Source organism: Phascolarctos cinereus, unplaced genomic scaffold, assembly GCF_003287225.1.
Source record: "Phascolarctos cinereus isolate Bilbo 61053 unplaced genomic scaffold, phaCin_HiC Scaffold_4;HRSCAF=312, whole genome shotgun sequence".
NCBI lineage: Eukaryota > Metazoa > Chordata > Mammalia > Diprotodontia > Phascolarctidae > Phascolarctos > Phascolarctos cinereus.
Window position 1 is genome coordinate 463,625,188 of NW_027555847.1, and position 19,746 is coordinate 463,644,933.

General features: G+C 33.9%; 1 protein-coding gene across 1 annotated transcript in view; it reads right to left on the reverse strand.

The window, feature by feature from the left end:
* Positions 1 to 19,746, reverse strand: part of PREX2 (phosphatidylinositol-3,4,5-trisphosphate dependent Rac exchange factor 2) — a 382,998-nt gene that overhangs the window by 153,870 nt on the left and 209,382 nt on the right. The window contains exons 19-23 of the mRNA XM_021002117.2: positions 15,025 to 15,110; positions 9,247 to 9,383; positions 4,311 to 4,428; positions 3,082 to 3,266; positions 360 to 521 (exon numbers count right to left, since the gene is read on the reverse strand). Of these exons, the coding sequence (XP_020857776.1) occupies positions 360 to 521; positions 3,082 to 3,266; positions 4,311 to 4,428; positions 9,247 to 9,383; positions 15,025 to 15,110 (688 nt within the window). The remainder of the gene's footprint in view (positions 1 to 359; positions 522 to 3,081; positions 3,267 to 4,310; positions 4,429 to 9,246; positions 9,384 to 15,024; positions 15,111 to 19,746) is intronic.

The window sequence follows — 19,746 nt, forward strand, 5'->3', positions numbered from 1 at the left end:
CTTCATTCTGCATAAAACAAAAATGTTTCAACAACCCTCTTTTATTCTTTTTCTCTCTTTTTTTTGGGGGGTGGGAGGGAAGCCTACCACTAAACTTCCCTCTAATTCCCACTCTCCTCATTTTGGGGAAAGAAAAACAAAAGCAAAACCATGGTAATAAATATTCAGTTAAACAAAAAATATTTCTATATTGCTTTTGTCCAAAAATGTATCTTATTCCATATTTTGAAACCTACTGGGGGTAGGTAGCAGGTTTCATCAATAACTTTGATGAACCAGCAAACATTTGTAAAAGAAAATAATTGAATGAACTTTTTCCAATCAACTAATTTCTGCACCAAAAGTTATAATATCTTTACCTTTTTGTAACTGGATATTCTTCTACGTATGTGCTCAATTTTATCACTGCAAATGGTGCCAAATTTACTTTGGAGATCAAAAGGTATGACTTCATTTAAAGAGTTTAGGCTAGTGCAGTTTTGCACAAAATGTTCATCACTTTTGGCCAGAGCTTCAAGAATCTGGAGTATGAAAAACAACAAAATGAATATTAAAATCAACCAACTTAAACAGCCATTAATTACAGGAGACTTTTACTTCATACATATTTATTTTAAGTATCTTGAGGTATGAAATTCAAAAGCATTGAACAATCAATGATCAATTCACATATCTGAAGGCTCATATTAGGAAGTCTGTTGACTGCCTTTGACTATATGGCAAGCCAATATTTTATGGGTAAATAAACACTATAAATGTTAACTAGGGGAGATGAACTTAGAATTGCTTTCTTTCAATTATTGAAGAAAAGGGATAGATTAGTTTTCACAACTATAGGAAAAGAATGTCTTTCTCATTATAGTATAAATCATTACCATATATTTTTGATTTCAGCTTCTCCACATGGCTTTTCTATTTAATGAATTCTGTTTAATAATCGGACTGGTTGTATATCCAGTATAGATGCTTAAATATTTATATTTGATTAAGTCCTGAGATTTTCAAATGAAATGAAATTAATGGTATGGGATATTTTAATATATCTGAGTTTTAAATGAACTTTTAAAGTTTACTTCATCTTTGAATCTTTATCATCATATTATCTACTTAGTTACTAAGTCTGTAAATCTGGACAGGAGACTTAAACTAAGACAGACACCCCACTGAAAAATGTAGACTATTCCCTTAAGTGAATCATAATGACATTTTAAAAATTAAGGATCTGGCTTTCCTTGGGAGGACATCTTCAAAATGACTTTATGATGCATGCCAGTCAGGAAAAAATTTTAATAATAAATATTTATTTTATACCTATATGTTTTAAGAAAAACAACAGAGACATATAAACCAAAATCAACAGCCAGATTCCCTGTCTATGAAAGCAGGAAATGCCTCAGCTAAAACTATTTAGGCATATACACCCAGACCAAACCTGAGGTCATTTTAATGTCATTCAGTGTTTCTAGATAAACATAACTGACTAGACTGTCTCAACTAGGCACCCAGTGGAACCCATAGATAGATATGACAAGTAGGGACTTTGCAGAGAGTCTCACATTTCTTAACACTACTAGTCCGACGTTGTTTCAATGTTACGGACAGAATGAAAAAGAAATCACAAATAAAACACAGGGGAAAATGAAGTAGAGATGGAGAAAAGGAAGAGGGATTGCAGAAGTAGTGTGGGCTGCAGTCACAGGGCTGGGTAAGTCTCAAATCTTTCTTTGCCAGTGTGAGTACTCCATTTTATGCAAGAACAGACCACTCTACAACTCAATAGATGATCTTCCACAGTTGCTGTGGCCAAAAAATACATCACCCTGTAGCCAACCTGGTGATAAGCCTATCCACACCAAGCTTGACAGGATTAACTAGAGCTTGCTTTCCATTGGTGTTGCCTTTGAGAGCCCAACATCTCACCTCCCCTCATAATAAGCCATTCGAAGGGACTGTGGATAGCTAACACTTATGCAACATATAATACAACATATATTCTTCACAAAAACCCTGAGGTAGAAAGTGAAAGTACTATCCCATTCTACATACTTTATAAGTGAGGGTAAAAGTGATTGGTCCATGGTCATAAACTGGTGTTAGATCTTTTGTTTCCAAGACCTTTGCTCTTTCCATTAAATTGAGTTGCCTCTCCTATAAGTTAGTATATAACGCTAAAGAGTTAAGAACATCGAAAATTATTTTGTCTGATGTTTTAAAATCCAATCATTGATATAACAATATAGATTCTCAGAGTCTAAAATGAATGTTTAAAAAATCCCTCAATAAGGAGATCAACAAATACCATCACTTTGCTGTTCTAAAATACATATTTCACTTTATTAGGTAATTATTTAAATGACTTTTTTAATCATGATATGCTGACTTTCATAAATGAATTATGCCAAATATAATTAAATGTAAAATTGTAAATGATGGCAAAAAGAATTTTTGATACATATATAATAATAGAATGATGCATATAATAGCACGAAATCAGTCTTCTCAGTAATATAAATTTAGTTTCCTTAGTCTATGTAGATTTTCAGCATATAGAAGTATAAACATGCGCTAATATCTAACAATAGCAATGTTTCAGAATTCTTAAAGGCAGGGTCGTGTCAATTAATTGGCCAGAAATGAGTACAGAAAAGGTTATAGTTATTTTTATCCCAAGGCTTTTCTATAAATATCTGAAAAATAAGCATGTTATCTAATTGTGTTTTTTATTTGAAATATATGAATATTCTCTGTAGAAAGTATAAAAATAGGAGTAAAAGGGAATACAATGATCAGATCTTGACCTATATATTATGAAGCAATAATTCTTGAAATTATCTTTTAACAGTTAAAAATAGAAAAATAGATCAGTAGAATAGAGAAGGTATACACAGATATGGGGTGGGGTAATAGAAAAAAAATATATAGTTGAACACAGTGAAAACAGTACAATAAATAAAATCACTTCAAAAATTAAAGCCCTAAATTTTTCAAACATTTTAAACTGGCTTAGTTGCTTTTAACTGGTAGGAACTACAAAAATATTTATTTCCATTACCATCCCATTAGCCCCAAGAGCTCTCATACCTTTGCAGTCAAGCTGAAGAAACCTTTGGGTTCAATCATTTTTTCTACCACATTGCATTTTATGCCTGCAGTGCTATCATACTCATACACAACACCATATTCCAGGTGGACATTGTCTACAGTCAAACTCACATGGTCCTTCTTCCCATCAATGATAGCCATTGTGTTGAACTTGTCAATTACCTCTAGAATAAAGATAATTTTAATCCAGTCAAGTCAGAGAAATGAACTTTTTTAAAATTCAAATAAAATTCAAGAGATCTTTATTGTATATGCAAGTGAAGTACACTAATCCAAAGGTAAGGAACTGTCCTTGATAACTTTCTGCTGTAAGTATATACACATATTCCACAAACTCCATAGGATGAGAGAAAGGATCAAATTTTTAGAGGTAGAAAAGATCTTGAAGGTCATATAATTAAAACTACTCATTTTTCAGATGAAGAAACTGAGGCTGAGAGATGTTAAGTGACTTTCCCAACAAATTCTGCCTAATAAAAATTACTTCAAGCATAAGAATCAATAATGTAAAAATAAAAACAATAATGCTGGTCTCTCAATTTTATAGAGGTTCACATTCACAGAACCAATTTAATCAGAAATTGCAGGCAGGTAAGGCAAGTGCAATTGCATTGGTCCTTTTCAAAATTGAAAGACAAACAAATAATCACAAGGGTAAAGATACAATTCACAATAAAATTGAGTCCTGAGTGAAGGTAATTACAAGATAAAAGTCTGGCCTTCAGGGAAGTTTCTCCGGAATGTGGGTGAAGGGTAAAGTTACAGAGGTGAAGAGTTTGGACTTATTTGGCATGGAAGAGTATATTATGCCAGCCCGATTAAATCTTAAAATTAGAATGCAAATCAATTTTCAATTTTATAACTGTAACAAATTTCAGAAATATATGCTATTATTACATTATTTTACACAGAATGTTTAGTACTTAAATTACCTGAACTAGCAAAATATCTACATGAAAGTGCTATTCTAAGAAAATGTCTTGATTTCAGAAGTTACTTGACATTTCAGAGTGACACATTTGAGATGTCACCTTTTTCACATGATATAAGTAATAAGCCATGATTTCTAAAGCTCCTATAAGGAAGAGATTTTCTGTTTCTCTTTGGTAATCAATAAGGTGTTCTCACTGAAGAACTTTTGCTGAAGAAGATCCATAATTATAGGATAAACAGACTGAAAAAGAATATTATAAAGGGAAAAGTCATACCTTCCACTTTGCAGTCAAATGCATCCCCTCCATCATCCCCAGGAGGTTTGGAATTTGTTTTCTGAAGATCTTCTTGGGCACTCTCAATACTGTTATAGACCCATTGTATGGAATCTTGCTGAAATGGGAAAGAATTCCAAAGGGTGTAAATGCTCTCTCATTGCAGTAATCCCTAAAAGTGTGTGCACATGCATGTAAAACAAAACCACACAATATAAAATAAAAGCTACCTCACTTTAACACTTATTAAAAGTATGTAATTTATGTATGGTTCAAAATCTTTAGTCCATTTTTTTTGGTAGCTTCTTTTAAAAGAATGAAAATGTGAAAAAAGGTAAATGAGTATTATTTAAACCAAACAGTAGTGAAGCAAAACAGAACTTGTGACAAGTTGAAGGGTTTATCTTAAAAACTGTACACTGAAATTACTCGATTATAAATATTTTGTATAAGACTTTTACCATAAGGTTTTAAAATATGTCTAACTTAATTTCAATGATCTCCTGGGAGTCTACTGATGACAGCATGATCTATAATGGAAGGAGATATTTAACCTGGTTCCTGCAGTCCCTTATTTCAATATAGTTAATGTTTTTTGAATCTACCATTGAAAACTAATCTTAATCTAATCCCTTCCTAAAAAAAATTCTGCATAGTAATTAAGACAATCGTTATTGTCTTCGTTAGAAAAAGGAGGGAGATTAAATTATTATGAAGGAAGTGCCAAGGGGTGTATCACCTTAAAAGGCAAATATATTTTCCAGATAAAACAGTGATAAAACTATTAAGTGGCAATAGTGCAATGTTCCAGAGCATTAATTTGAATTGCCTATTTATTCCTCTTGCAACATGAGTAATACCAGGTTCCTTTAAAATACATGATTAACCTCTAATTAATCACAGACTGATTATAAAGCTTATGAATTATTTAAGTCCTCTCTTAATCATGCAAACAGGTAGGTGACTCGATAGATAGAACACTGGGCCTGAAGTCAGGAAGACCTGAGTTCATATCCAGCCTCAGACATTTATTAGCTGTACGATCCTGGTGAGTCACTTAACTTCTGTTTGCCTTAATCCACTGGAGAAGCAAATGGCAATCCATTCCAGTATCTGCCAGGAAAGCCCCACTGACAGTATGGCCTTGGGATCACAAAGACTCGGGAATGAATGAACAACAGCTCTTACTCATCTTTCTCTTTCTGGCTCCCTGCTTTTTGTTCATTTTATTGATCAATAATTCTTTTGAAGTTAAGCTGGAGAAGTACAAAGAAGTAAAACAAATAGATATTGCTACTTTTAAACATTCTAAAAAGGGGGGGTGAGGTTGAGTGAATGAAAACACTGTATTTATTATCCAAAATCATGTTTTTTTAATTCATTCTAACAACTAAATTAAGGAAATATCATTATACCATTTGCAGTGAAGTTAATTTAAATATAGTCAGCAACAGAGCATAGCTGTTTTTATTGATAAACTTGTTTCCAATATTTAATTTTTATACAACTATTTGTTGTTACTCACAAATTACATTTTGTATTTTAATTATACATGATAACAAGAATGTAAAATATTACATATATACGTATATACAAACATTTCTCTGGAAGGCCCGCCCCCATATGGGTCTGTCCCCTCTAGGGTACACCTAGGTTCACACTATTCTTCATCTCACTAGCAGCAGAATAAATTCCATCTGACAAGAAAATGCTGAAGAGGAAGGAAAATAATACAGGTCACTGAGATAGCACAGTGGATAGTATGCCAGGCTTGAAATCAGGAAGACTCATCTTCATGAGTTCAAATCTGGCCTCAGACACTAACTGTGTGATCTTGGGCAAGTCATTTAACCCTGTTTCCCTCAGTTTCCCCATCTATAAAATGAGATGGAAAAAGAAATGGAAACAACTCCAGAACCACTCCAATAAAACTCCAAATGGTGTCATGAAGAGTTAGACATGATTTAACAAGGATAATAATGAATAATATTTCTTTAAGATTTACAAAGTGTCTTATTTCCAATCATATAGTTAACACTCATATTACTGTTGCCATTTTACAGGTGATGAAAGTTAGGCTCAGAGATATTGAGTAATTTGTTCAATATCACTGAAGTAGCAAACAGTACACCAAGAATGGAAGGCCAGGCAAGGCTGACTACAAAACTAATACTATTTCCTTTTCACCACACTGCCTCACTTGGAAGGGATGATCCTTTTATGCTTATGAACAAAACAAATCACCTTAAATAAAAAGAATGAAAAGTTCCTAATTATTCAAAATATGAAGAGAACAATGAGAATAATTAGTATTCATATTCTGATACTGACTATAAGTAGTAACTAATTTCCTAGGCCAAAATGATGGAAATCTTAAGAAGTAACCACATCTGCAAATTTTTTGCTTGACTATGCTTTTGGGTAGAAAGGTTTTGTCCCTCTTTCCTCCATTCCTCCCTTCCTTTATTCTTCCTTCCTTTCTTTTCATTGGATGACAGGAGGTAAAAGGGGGAAAAATAAATGCCTGATAACTGAAAAAAAATTTTTTTAAGATGTAACTATATTATTTTAGGAGCTTGTGATAAAAAAAAAAAGAGGAATACAAGCACAGCTTAATGGCCACCCTAGTTCATAAAAATGAAAGAAAAGATGCCATGATCTCAAATTCTACAGGGAAAGGTAGGTGAATGGGGTTGGGACTCTCTCAGGAATGGAAATCTGACAACACAAACAGACAATTCTGATGATGAAGAATAAGGGGAGTGCTCTAAACAAAAAGACTTAAATAGATACACAGGGAACTCATTGGTATTGAAAAACTGTCATGACACTGCACACATATAACCTATATCAAATTGCTTATCATCTCAAGGATGGGAAGGAGGAAAGAAGGGAGGAAGGTAGAGAATTCATAACTCAAATTAAAAAATGCTAAACATTGCTTTTACATATAATTGGGAAAATACAATATTGAATAAAAAAGGAAATATGAACAAATACTTTGATCCCACTCTTTTGCAGTGGTGTGTCCCACAGGTATGGAACGCTGAATATATTTTCAGACTTTTTCAACGTATTGATCAGTTTCTCTGATTTTTTTCCTCTTCTTTTTTTTTGCTTTTATTTAAAATATTTTTATAATGCTGGAATGCTTTCTGGGGAGAGAAAATAGGTGGGATGTTAGGAGAAATTTTGGTCATGTGAAAATGAAAGATATGAACAGAATTAAAGAATACAAAATGTATTCTGTAAAAGAAAATCTCCAAACTTGATCTACTAAAACAAGCTGGAAAATGGGAAAAGAAAAAAAAATCCACCATCATGAAAAAAAATGGAATTTCAATTTTTTTCCTGCTTGACGCAAGAGGACAGAGCAACATAACAATGAGTTTAAGTTTTAGTGAGACAAAGGTCAAGTCAATATAATGGCAAGGGGTTTGGAATGAAGTTGGCGGTAAAGGAATGGGGAGAGTTCTAACTATTAGAGCTATCCAAAGTAGAACAATGGGCTGCCTCATGAAGTAGTGAGTTCCCCATCATTGGAATTCTTCAAGCCTGGATGACAACTCAGGATTTCTAGTCAGAGTCATGTTGAACTAAATGACCCTGAAAACATTTCCAGCACTTGAGCTTTTATGACAAGAGGCATGAAAATCTCTTCACAATGCTAAGTATCTAAATGAAGGAATTTTTCCTGCTTATTTCACAAGTCTGGATAAAAAGCAAAGTGTCTGTTTACCTCTTTAAGTAGGAGACATTGAAAAAAAATCCAATGATTTTTTTTTGACATGGCATCATGAAGTAGGGTACTAAATGTTTCTTTTTCTTTGGCAATAAGGACAAGTTTTTAGAGCTAACTAGGTTGGGAGAACTTTGAGGAAGTTGTTAGGACACTGAAAAGAATAGTGGATTTAGAGGATCTAGACTTTATTCCCACTCTGTCATTTGTGTCCTGTGTGTCACCTTTGGAATGTGTCATTTAACCTCTCTGGGTCTCAGTTTCTTCATCTGTAAAGTAAGGGATTTGTGCACAATGAATTCTAATGTTTCCCTACCCTAGTTCTAGCTCTACGATCTTTGGATTCTATGTTAACCAGCCTCAGACAATTCACAACAGGTTTTACATTTCAAGTAAGACAAGAACATGTTGCCTTAACTTTCTTAAGCTCATAAATACAAATTTTGTTGTTACTCAATTGTTCAGTCCTGTCCAACTCTTCATGACCTCATGGACCATAGCATTCTTGGAAAAGATATTGGAGTAGTTTTCCATTTCCTTCTCCAGTAGAGTAAGGCAAACAGAGGTTAAGTGACTAAACCATGTCACACATCTAGTAGCTGTCTGAGGGTGGATTTGAACTGGGGTCCTCTTGACTCCAGGCCCAGCGCTGTAGCCACTGCAGCATCTGGTTGCTCCTGCCAAATACATAAATAAGCGCCAACAAACCACAAATTGCTTGCATCATTGAATTTCTTCAGGGACAGTGTTACATTGTAGAAATACAGGCACACTTCAGATGCAGAAAGGCACTCTAAACTCCCACACATGCATAGCTCAATGCAATTTTCTAAAGCAGTACAGGGTCAAGAAAAAGACCAGCCTTCAGAATTCTAATATGATGAAGTTAGCTCTGACATTAAAATGGGAACTTTTCTTGGAGCACCTTCTAAATAGGCAATGGTTCTATTCTATAGTAAAAGAACACAATTTTTTGTGATAGAAATAACAATAGCCAGATGTAGCTGAATTAAACCATCTTTATGCATTGTCAACATAAGAGTTGAAATGCTGAGTTAAAAGTAGACTTTTGAACAGGAAATTAACATCATCTTGCTGTTATCTAACTGTTGTGCTCTTCTGTACTCCAGAGCAGGCATAGATTTCTACTCAGCATGAATAAGCTGACAAAAAGCTTTAAACAGAAGGGGCAGTTACCTTCACTGGTCGCCTGTATTTCCTACAAGCTGTGACATGGGCAATTACACTGGCATGTGTCTCCTTGCTGACATTAATTCCATTTACTTTGATTATGCACTGTCCGGGATGAAGACCAGCAGCTGCAGCCACAGTACCTTTAAAAAAGTTGGGAAAGTTGCCAGAATTTAACTTAAACATGTGTTTTTTAACTTGTTATTCTAGTTGTAACTGAAGGAAATATTTTCAATACTTCATTAGAAATTAATTTGCAAAAATATTACAAAACAACTTTTTCTAATGTTAATTACAGTTTCTTTTCCCTTTCAAGATCACTTATCCATCTAATTCCCTAAAACATGTAATCCTAAAGTCAGAAAGCCCAAAATGTTTCATCTTGACATTTACAATTTTAATTGCCAAACACATTTTAAAAAGGAAGACAGTACCTACTGTGTGCCAGACATTGTGCTAAGTGCTTTTCAGATATAATCTCAATCTTCACAACAACCCTGGGAGACACTCACTATTATTATCCTCATTTTATGGTTGAGGAAACTGAGGCAATGGTTAAATGACCAGGGTAGACAGAGGTTAAGTGGCCACAGTCACACAACTAGTAAGTATCTGAAGTTGGGTTTAAACTCAGGTCTTCCTGACTCCAGACCCAGTGTTCTATCCCCTGGGCCACCTAGCACAAATGGAAAAGAGGAGAGCTGAATATAATTCAACAAACATTTATTGATAGTTGCTAAGGATTTTGTTGTTGTTCAGTTATTTCAGTCGTGTCTGACTCTCTGTGACCCCTTTTGGGAATTTCTTGGCAAAGATACTGAAGTGGTTTGCTGTTTCCTTCTCCAGTCCATTTTACAGAGGAGGAAACTGAGGCAAACAGGGTGAAGTGACTAGCTCAGGGTCACACAGCTAGTGTCTGAGGCTGGATTTTAGCTCAGGTCTTTCTGACTCCAGGCCAAGCATTCCATCCACTACACGACCTAGCTGTCCCAATTTGCTAAGGATACAAAGGCAAAAACAGAACTTCTTATCCTCAGTTATCCAGACATTTGTTTAAATTCACTCCGTCTTTTGTAGGTTCAGGCTTAAGTGTAGAGATTTGTCTCTGTAATGAAATGTGGAGCACCTTTATTAATTGATTTCAATATCCTTCTATAGCCTTATTTAATTTCTTGACCAGCCCTCAGTTATCTCAGCTTTTGAGTAAATACAGTAAGCTATTAATGAATAATACTATCATTACATTGGCTTAAAAAAATCAAATTCAGTCTTGTCTGCATTAATACAAGTGCAATGTCCGGATGAAGGGAGGTGACAGGCTTGATATACTTTAAACTTGTCTTACCACATCTGAAGCATTGCATTTTGTTCTGGGTACTCTATTTTAAGAGGGACAGAAACAAAATAAGGTCCAGAAGGTAGTGATTGAGGATGATGAAAGGACTTAAACATATGCATTAGTAATGATGATTAAAAGAACTAGGGATATGGAGCATGGAAAAGAGAATACCTATAGCAGCCATAATAGCTATCTTCATCTCTAGGGAGGCACAGTGGACAGAGGGTGCACCCTGGAGTCAGGAGCACCTCACTTTAAATCTGGCCTCACACATTTATGACCCTGGGAAAGTCACTTAATCCTGTTTGCCTCAGTGTTTTCACCTGTAAAGTGAGCTGGAGAAGGAAATGGCAAATCACCCCAGTATCTTTGCCAAGAAAATCCCAAATGGGGTCAGGGAGAGTCAGAAACAACTGAAAATAACTCAACAACAACAACAAATGTATAATAATAATGATTAGATCTATTCTGTGTAGTAATTATGAGGTCAAAAATGAGGCAAATGGGTTTAAGGGACAGCAGGAAGATTTTAGTTTGAAATCAAGGAGACAAGGAAGAACAAAAATTTGTTAAAATATAAAGGGGCTACTTCATTAGTTAGATAAATGATTATTTCTCCCTCATTAATAATTAATTATTGAATAAGGACTAGTACTTTTTTTTTCAGAAGCCTGTAGGTTGTTCAGTCTCTGAAGGACATTTCTGATAATGAGACTGAATTAACTTTCTCCTAAATCTTGTTCACACTCCATCCAACCTTATAAGGAATTTAATCTAAAGTGGAGATGCCCACAGGTTTGGGTAGGAATAAATTCTTTAATTAGATCACCCCCAGGCTTGTCAATTTGGAAGTAAACTACAAAATCAAAGTTATATCCCCTAGTCCCTCATTAGAATAGGTCCATCTCTCATTTGTAATATTCATCCCCGCAATACTTGTTAATCAGATTGCCACCCTCAGAAACACCCACTCTTCCAAGGGCATATAAACTGTTAGCCCACCAGCATGAGTTCTCTTTAGCATTTGAGAGTGTCACTTTATTAAGAAAATGCTAGCATTATTAATAAAATAATTTATTACCCAGAAACTATGTCTCTCTAACTTTTTAAATGTCGCATTAGACAGTGAGTTCCAAATTATTGGAAATATTCAAATAGAGGCTGTATTTCTGCTTGTTAATGATTCCGTATAGGGACTCATGAATCATTTATGGCATTAGACTAGGTGACCACATTAGTCCCTTTCAATATTTAAGATACAATTCTATTGTGATCAATAATAGTTATTTACCTCCAGGATCAATTTCAAATCTTCTATTTGTAATTTAAAGCCCTTCGTAACCTAGCCCTACCCTCACTTCCACTCTTCTTATACCTTTCACACACAGCCCCCCCAAAATGTGTTCTTCCATCCAGTGACACTGGACTCATTACTACTCTATAAACAAGACTCTCCGTCTCTCAGCTCTGAGAATTTTTTCTGGCTGTTTCTCATACCTGGAATTCTTCCCTCCTCATGTCTGCCTCCTTTCTCCCCTGTGATCCTTCAAACCTCAACTAAAATTGGACCTTCTAATTCAAATACCTCTCCTCTGTTAATTATTTATTATTTATCCTGTACATAGCTTGTTTGTATATATTTGTGTACTTGTTTCCCCCATTAAATTGAGAGTCCTTTGAGGGCAGGGACTGTCTTTTGCTTCTATTTGTATTCCCAGGTTTCTAGCACAATGGCTGATACACAGTAGGCACTTAAACATTCTTATTGATTAACTGACACTTATGAATTTTTCCTGAATGCCATAAAAGCATTTTCCTATTGAAAGTAAATTACCCCAAAAATGAGATTCTGAAAATCTACTGATATAGAACCTAGCTTTTCTTCTAGGTACCTCCTTATGTAGCAATTTAAAATTTTTGCTCTGATTTCAAAAGCTGTTCTTAAATGGCAAGTATTACAAAATATGATTATTTTATTTGGACTTGGTTTATTTTTTTTAAACCTCCAGTCCCTTTATTTTCTCACAGAAATAGGCTTAAAGATAAGGAAATCTAAACCATTGATAAATTGACTGAAAGTCATTAGCTGACAACCAAAGATTTCAGTATGGGAAAATCCCCTCAGTTTAAAAGAAACAAATATTACAAATGAAGATGTTAGGAGGAAAAAAAGGTGAAACTTGTTCCCACATGAAGATACTACCACTGCCCCAGTGCAGCACTCTACTCTGAGCCAAAACATGCATCTGTTGTCCTGTAGACAGCCAAAGACAGCAGATATCTTGTGGGAAAAATCTATCCATCTCACTAAAACCCAAGATAGTTTTGTCAAATTGTACATTTCCCTCTGAAAATTGTGTTTGAATTCAGATTCATCTTTTGCATATGACATAAAATCAATTACCTACTTACTTTGCAAAGGGTGTATAATGATTGGTGCCAAGTTTTACAAACTAATGAAATATACCTCTCCCCCATTCGACTGAGGGCAGGGACTGCCTTAAGCCTCTTTTTGTAGCTTCAGTGCTTAGCACAGTGCCTATTGACACTTAATGAATGTATATTGACTGACTACTTATTTAGATTCAGAACTGGTGTTAGGTAGTTTTAACCTAAAATGCCTCAATGCCTTTAATCTTTTTTTACATCATAAATATAGTAAAAAATAAAATAAAAGATAAACCACAAAGATATTTTATTCGATATGTTTTTTTCCCAAAAAAACACATTAATTTTGCTATCTGCAAAGTCTAAAATCCCTCTCAGAAAAAAAATCAAATAGATTTTGTTCTGTATTGTACTTTGTCCATTGTTCTGACTGAGACATTTTCCTTTAGTGAAAATGTAGCAGGAGAAAGAGAATATCAGTGATTTTTCAAGTGATCCTCCAGGGCCCAAAAGGAGAAGATATACCTTTAGGTTAGGAAAATAAAAAATAAGCAACCTAGTCTTGGTATCACATTTCAGAGCATTACAAAATTAGTGTATTATGAAAGGTTTTTAACTGTGTACAATCCATATGTCCAAAAATTTAAAGAAATTTTTAATTTTTAAAAGTTAATTTTTAAAAACATTTGTTTTGCTTTATTATTTATTTTAATAAGCTTATCTTAACAAGCTTCCATACAGAGAATTTTCAGAGGGCTGAATAAGTATTTAATAAGACATAGCTGGTTTGAAAATCACTGTACAACATCAAAATTTTATATCAATTAGAATCTGATCTTGAGATGTATAGTTCTATAATACTCTAGTCAAAATCACTCAATCAAATGTTAATATTTCATACTGATCATATTAGTAAATTTCAAATTTCTTAGTAAGTGTGGAAATGTGACCTAGTATTGACAGAAATGTTTTTAATTATAAATTTATCTCATAAAAGATAGCAAGCTGTTTATTATATTTGGCAACTATTTCCTTACATTTTCTTTGCTGCACTAGCATGGGTTCAATTATTAATTTATATGTGTGTGTGTGTGTGTGTGTGTCCTTAAAGTGGTTATAGCCTGAATAAACTATTTATAGTGTAAATTAATATTTTTAGTTATGAAATTAAATTTCCCCCCCATTTTCTTGACTGCTTCTAGCATGAGTTCAGTTATTTTCTGTCCTATCAATCACCTTTAATCTTACAGAGAGTTCTGATCTTGAAAATTCACATGGTGGAATTTGGATGAAAATAACCATTTGTAACTAAAAAAACAAACAAACCAAAATGAACATGTTAAACACAGCAATGACAAGAAGACAACCCAGACCATTCTTTGGTGGAACTGGAATATCTGTTGAGATATTTGTGTAAACTGCTTAATTTTCATTAGCAACCTTGTAGCAGTGATAAATAAACTTCTTCACCCTACATGCTCATTCCATTCCTGGCCTACTTCTCATATTGGAAGTACCTTCAACTCCAGTGTCTCCCCCCTTTCTGAATGGATGATTCTTCCCAGAATCTTCAATTTAAGAAGCTCAAGCCAAAGATGTCTTCATTCTTCTTCAGTCTGAACAGCTGAGTCATTTCCAAAGTACTTTCTCTACCATCTTGCAGGCCAGGTAGGTTCTTCCCCCAACCCCTTTATTTTTCACTCCCTTATGTTATCTTCCCCAATTAGTATATAAACTACTTGAGGGTAGGGATTACTTTTTTTTCTTTCCGCTTCTATTTGTATACCCAGCTTTTAGCATAGTGTTTGGCACATAGTAAGAGCTTAATTAATCTCTGTTGGCTGCCCACTTAAAATGAGAAAAGATTTTTTTTTTCAAAAGCAAAATGGAAAAAAAAGCCAACATGCCATTTAAAAAAATCTATTGTCATTGGATTAAAAAGTGAATTATGTGCAAGTTCAAAATGCTAACTACATTATTAATACAATCCAGTATGAAATTTAAAGAATAAAGATACGAAATCAGAAAAATATTTGACATTAGATTGAATTTCATACCTCTTCCAACAGCATGTACCACAGAAGGACCAAATCCCCGAATCTGGAATCCAAGGCCATCTGCTGAATCTGGAATTTTCACTGTCCTAATTTCAATCAAAACCCAAAATAAAACAATAAAGGTTTAATTGTCATTAAAACACATATGCACTTAATCTGTTATGAATTCAAATTACGAAATTAATGTGAAATAGTATGAAAAGTGAGATCATTCTATTTTCAATAACATGAAAAACAGAACATTTAAACAGAAAGAATAGGAAAAAAACTGGCTCTGAAAAATAGTTATTTCAAGAAACAGAAATATAAATGAAACATGATATTTTTCAGTTATGTTCTTGTAATTCACTTTTTAGTAATACAGAAAGAAGCAAAGTTGAACAAGAAGTATGCTAAAATGAACTTCACAAAAAGCAGAAATAAATAAAAGAAAAACAGAAAGTTTGTAATAAATAGGAACAAAGAAAATCAGGAAGAATTAGACACAGTAAAAATAAATGGAATATTTCACAGCAAAGTGAGGTTAATCAAACTGCTTAAAATTCCAAGAATTTTCCAAAAATTGTGACTAGATATAAAACAAATAGAGGAAAAATAAGGATGAATGCATGAATGATTGAAGTGTATGTAATAACTATGAGTAGATAATTTTCATACTAATGATAAAAAGTAGTTTCCAAGTAGAAAAAATGATTAATATGATAAAATTATAAGGTCTATAAGATCATGAAAATAAATTTCACTAACACTTGAAGGACATGGTAAGTAGAGTCAGAAGTAAAGTAACGTGAAGAGGTAATTACAAAAAGGGATCTCATAGTACTATCGCTACCACTCCGGGCTATTGATTTGGCCAATTCATCATAATGAATATTTCTGAGTGGGTCACTAACTGGATTTAGTTCTCTGGGAAAAGGCCTAAATATTAATCTGAAACATAAGTTGTAAAGTACTCTAATAGAAATGGAAATTATTTATTTGTTTGATCTTAAGATCATAGATCTAGAACCAGAAGGGACTTTATGGGCCTTCCAATCCGACCCTGCATGTCACAGAGGAGGAGACTAAATCACAGGGAAGCAAAGTGACTTACTCAAGATTATAGAGTTGTTAAGTGGCAGAAATGGTATTTGAACCTAGGACCTCTGAGTCCAAAGTCATGTATCCCCCCATTGCACCAAACTATCATTAATAGTTTTGCTATAAATTAATTTACACAAAGATAAATTATTTTCATATTGATAGTACTGACATCTAACATCTGTTTTCTAACATCTCCACCCATTTGGTATTCAGGGCTGAGTCTACTTTCTTGAATAGCACCACTCTTCATTGTTTCATTATTTTGCCAGTGCCTGTCAATGACAAAATTCAGAATGAAAGAAAACTGGTTGTGAGAAAGAAAAGAGAAAAAAATGACTATTAGAGTGATCATGAAGCAGTATAGACAGGAGAAGCACATTCTCCTTTTAACAGTGGACAAATCCTCCTTTTGCTGAAATAACTTAGAGCTTTAGAGCTTTGCTGAATTGTTCTTGTTCTTGTCTTCTCAGGTAGCGAAAGTGGCCTCTTGGGGTTTTTTGAGATATAGTCTGTCTGTAACTTTAATATTATGACGGAATGTGAATCCTTCTCTGACCTCTAGTCAGGTCATTCTATTGTCCTCAGCACAGCCTATGAAAAACACAAGTGTATTCTGGGAAAAGAAATGTAGGCTTTCACTGTGTTTAAGGATGACTTGCTCTAGCTTTAGCAAACATATTTTCCTACTTGAAACACCATAGTGTGGGAAATGGACAAATTTAATTTACTATAGGAATTAAGATATAGCATTTCCTGCAGAGACTAACATGAGTGTGGGATTACTTACTGAGATAACACATCGATAAAAATAAAAAAAGAAATCTTTATAAAAGTTTCTTATTATCCAGGGCAAAAAGTTAAAAATTTAAAGGAGGCTATGATGATTTTCACTATTATATTTTTTATTATCTAATAGGAAAAGACTTCAACAGATGAAAAAAAATAAGGATAAATATAGCAGGGAATAAGAAAAAAAGAAGTGGGAAGCCAATGCAAAAGGTATGGGTGTATGAAAGCAAGGGTTATGGATTACAACAACCTTTAAGAAAAATAAAGAGAAAAAGAGTGAGCTTTTCCAATGTAAAAAAATGAGATAATCAGACAAAAGACATGAAATGTGCTACTGAAGTAAGAGAAGCAGTCAGAATAATACTGTCAGAGTTGCAATAGAATAAAAAGTCGTGTGATTCAATGAAAAGTAATTCTTAAGATGAAAAATCTGAAAATAAAAGAGAACTTTTTTCAATGCAATATTCATGCAAGAGAAAACCCCTGAAGGTAAAACAGATCCCAATCCTGAATCAATGAAGGAATAAAAAGAAGTAGCTACCTAAATCTTCTTTTAGCTGCTATAATTTTTCTCTTCCATTTTTGGGTACCTATAAACCACTCTGATATTTTCCTCTTTGGCTTCCTTTTTTATTCTATGACATTTATGTAGTATAGTAGACAGAAAGCAGGAATAGAAAATGGGGATAGAAAGGCATGCTGAAGTCAGAAAGCAATGCCAGCTTCAAACACTTACTAATTGTGTGACCCTGGGCAAGTCACGTAACTACTGATTCAGTCCAGTTATTCTCATCTGGAAAATGAGGATAATAGCACCTACCTCCCCGGGTCATTGTAAGGATCAAATGAGATAATAATTGTAAAGTACTTAGTACAGCACCCAGCACATAGTAAGTGCTGTATATAAACATGGAGGAGAGGGAGAAATAGTATTTTCCATCTCTCTTATTTTTAATTCTTTCCCCCCAACTCCCTCACAAATCTCTAGATGGTAAATGGGCAGAAAAGTCAAAGTTCAGGAAAGGTGAGGTGACTGAGCATGATCAGAAGAGGCATAACTAACAAATTTTATGCATGAGGCAAAGGGAGATTTCAAAGAGGGAGACACACCCTATAAAAGTGCTATTGCCACTCAGGGGAAAAGCATAAGTTATAGTTCAGGTAATAAGGACAGGAATACAAAACCATTCAAAGTTCTTTTTCTCATATACTTAACATATTTAACCTCTAAAATTAAGTTAGATACTTAATGAGGTACATTCATTCTTTCAGACCACTTTTTAAGCTTACCCATTGTTTCAGAAAAGCTAATGCCCTACATAAGGATTTAATATTTTCAGAAAACCACTTGGGAACAAGGGAAAACCTGACATATATTGAAGTAAACGAAGCCTGATAATGAATATTTCAACTTCACTTATCTGAAAGCTAGACTTCTAATAACCGCAATTTCTTAGAACACAGCCCTGAAACTGTTATTAAGCAAAAAAGGCTTCTGAATATTCCAAATTATTGACAGACAGAACTCCTAAATTAGGTCTGTCAACTTTACTTTGTGTATAAAGCCTTTAGGTTTTCATTTTAATTCTATTTACTCTTAGTTAATGCAAACTTTGTGACAAGCTAGATCATTTTAGAAGGAATAAATCAAAAAGGAAAGCAAATTAATAGCAGCAAAATGGGACAACTAAAAACCAGTATCAAAGGAAGAGTCAGAAAAACTGAAAAGCAAGCAAAAACTATGCCATGAATTATATTAAAGTAGAATAACGTGCTTTCATTATTATTTCTTTTCTTCCAAACCTGTGACATCACGGTAAGAAACTCCCACCAATGCAAATCAACACTTGCTCTGAGATTTATATTCCTAGAGACGGGAACCAGGCAAGGGTAAAGAACCTGCTAAGTCACACTGTCAGTACCTATCAGAGGAGGGATTGAACCCAGATCAACCTAACTCTGATTCTAACTCTCTGCAACCCTGCACCAAGCTATTTCTCAATAAAATAACAGATCATGAAGAACAGGTTACAACTTGTTCATTATATTCTCTTGAATAAAACTGTAGATATTTATTGTCAGATATTTCTGAGGAAAAGTATTTTTAAAATTAGTTCTATACCGATTTATTTGTAAGGAACATCTGATTATGTTTTCTTTCTGTGTTTGTTATTCTAGTATATTATTCAAATTACGCATTAACTCATTCATCAAAAATGATTTATTGAGCACCTAACATTTATGACAAAGTTTGATGTAGTAATGAATAAAGTAGAATTTCTACCCTTGAGCTCAGAGACTATCAGGAAAGATACAATATAGCACACACACACACACACAAATACACACACACACACACACACACATGATACAAGCGCCAAGTACTATAACAGTGACAAATAAACAAAAAACAAAAGGAATAAATTAAAAAGATTTCAAAACATTTCAAAATTTCAAAAGATCTGTACCTTCTAGCTGACCAGGTTAAAATGCATTGCCTATCACATTTCAATAAATAAAAAGCATGAGGAGACAGTACCATAGTAATTAGAGAGCTGGCCAGGAAAACCTAGTTTTAAATCCTTGGTTAAAATACTACTTTCTTAATTTCTCGGAGCCCTTGCCAGCTCTCTAAGTCTAGAAATTAGAGAGAAGTGGTTGACCTATATTTGTAGAGGGAGTTACCTCACCAGAGAATTTCCTATACCAGAGAAATAAATGGTCCAGTACCCATTCCTATCCTGATAACAAAGACCTATCTCACAGAGTTATCATGAAGCTCAAATGAAACAATAACTATATAGCACCATAGGAGTCATTATTATTATAAGGATGAGATAATGATGGGAC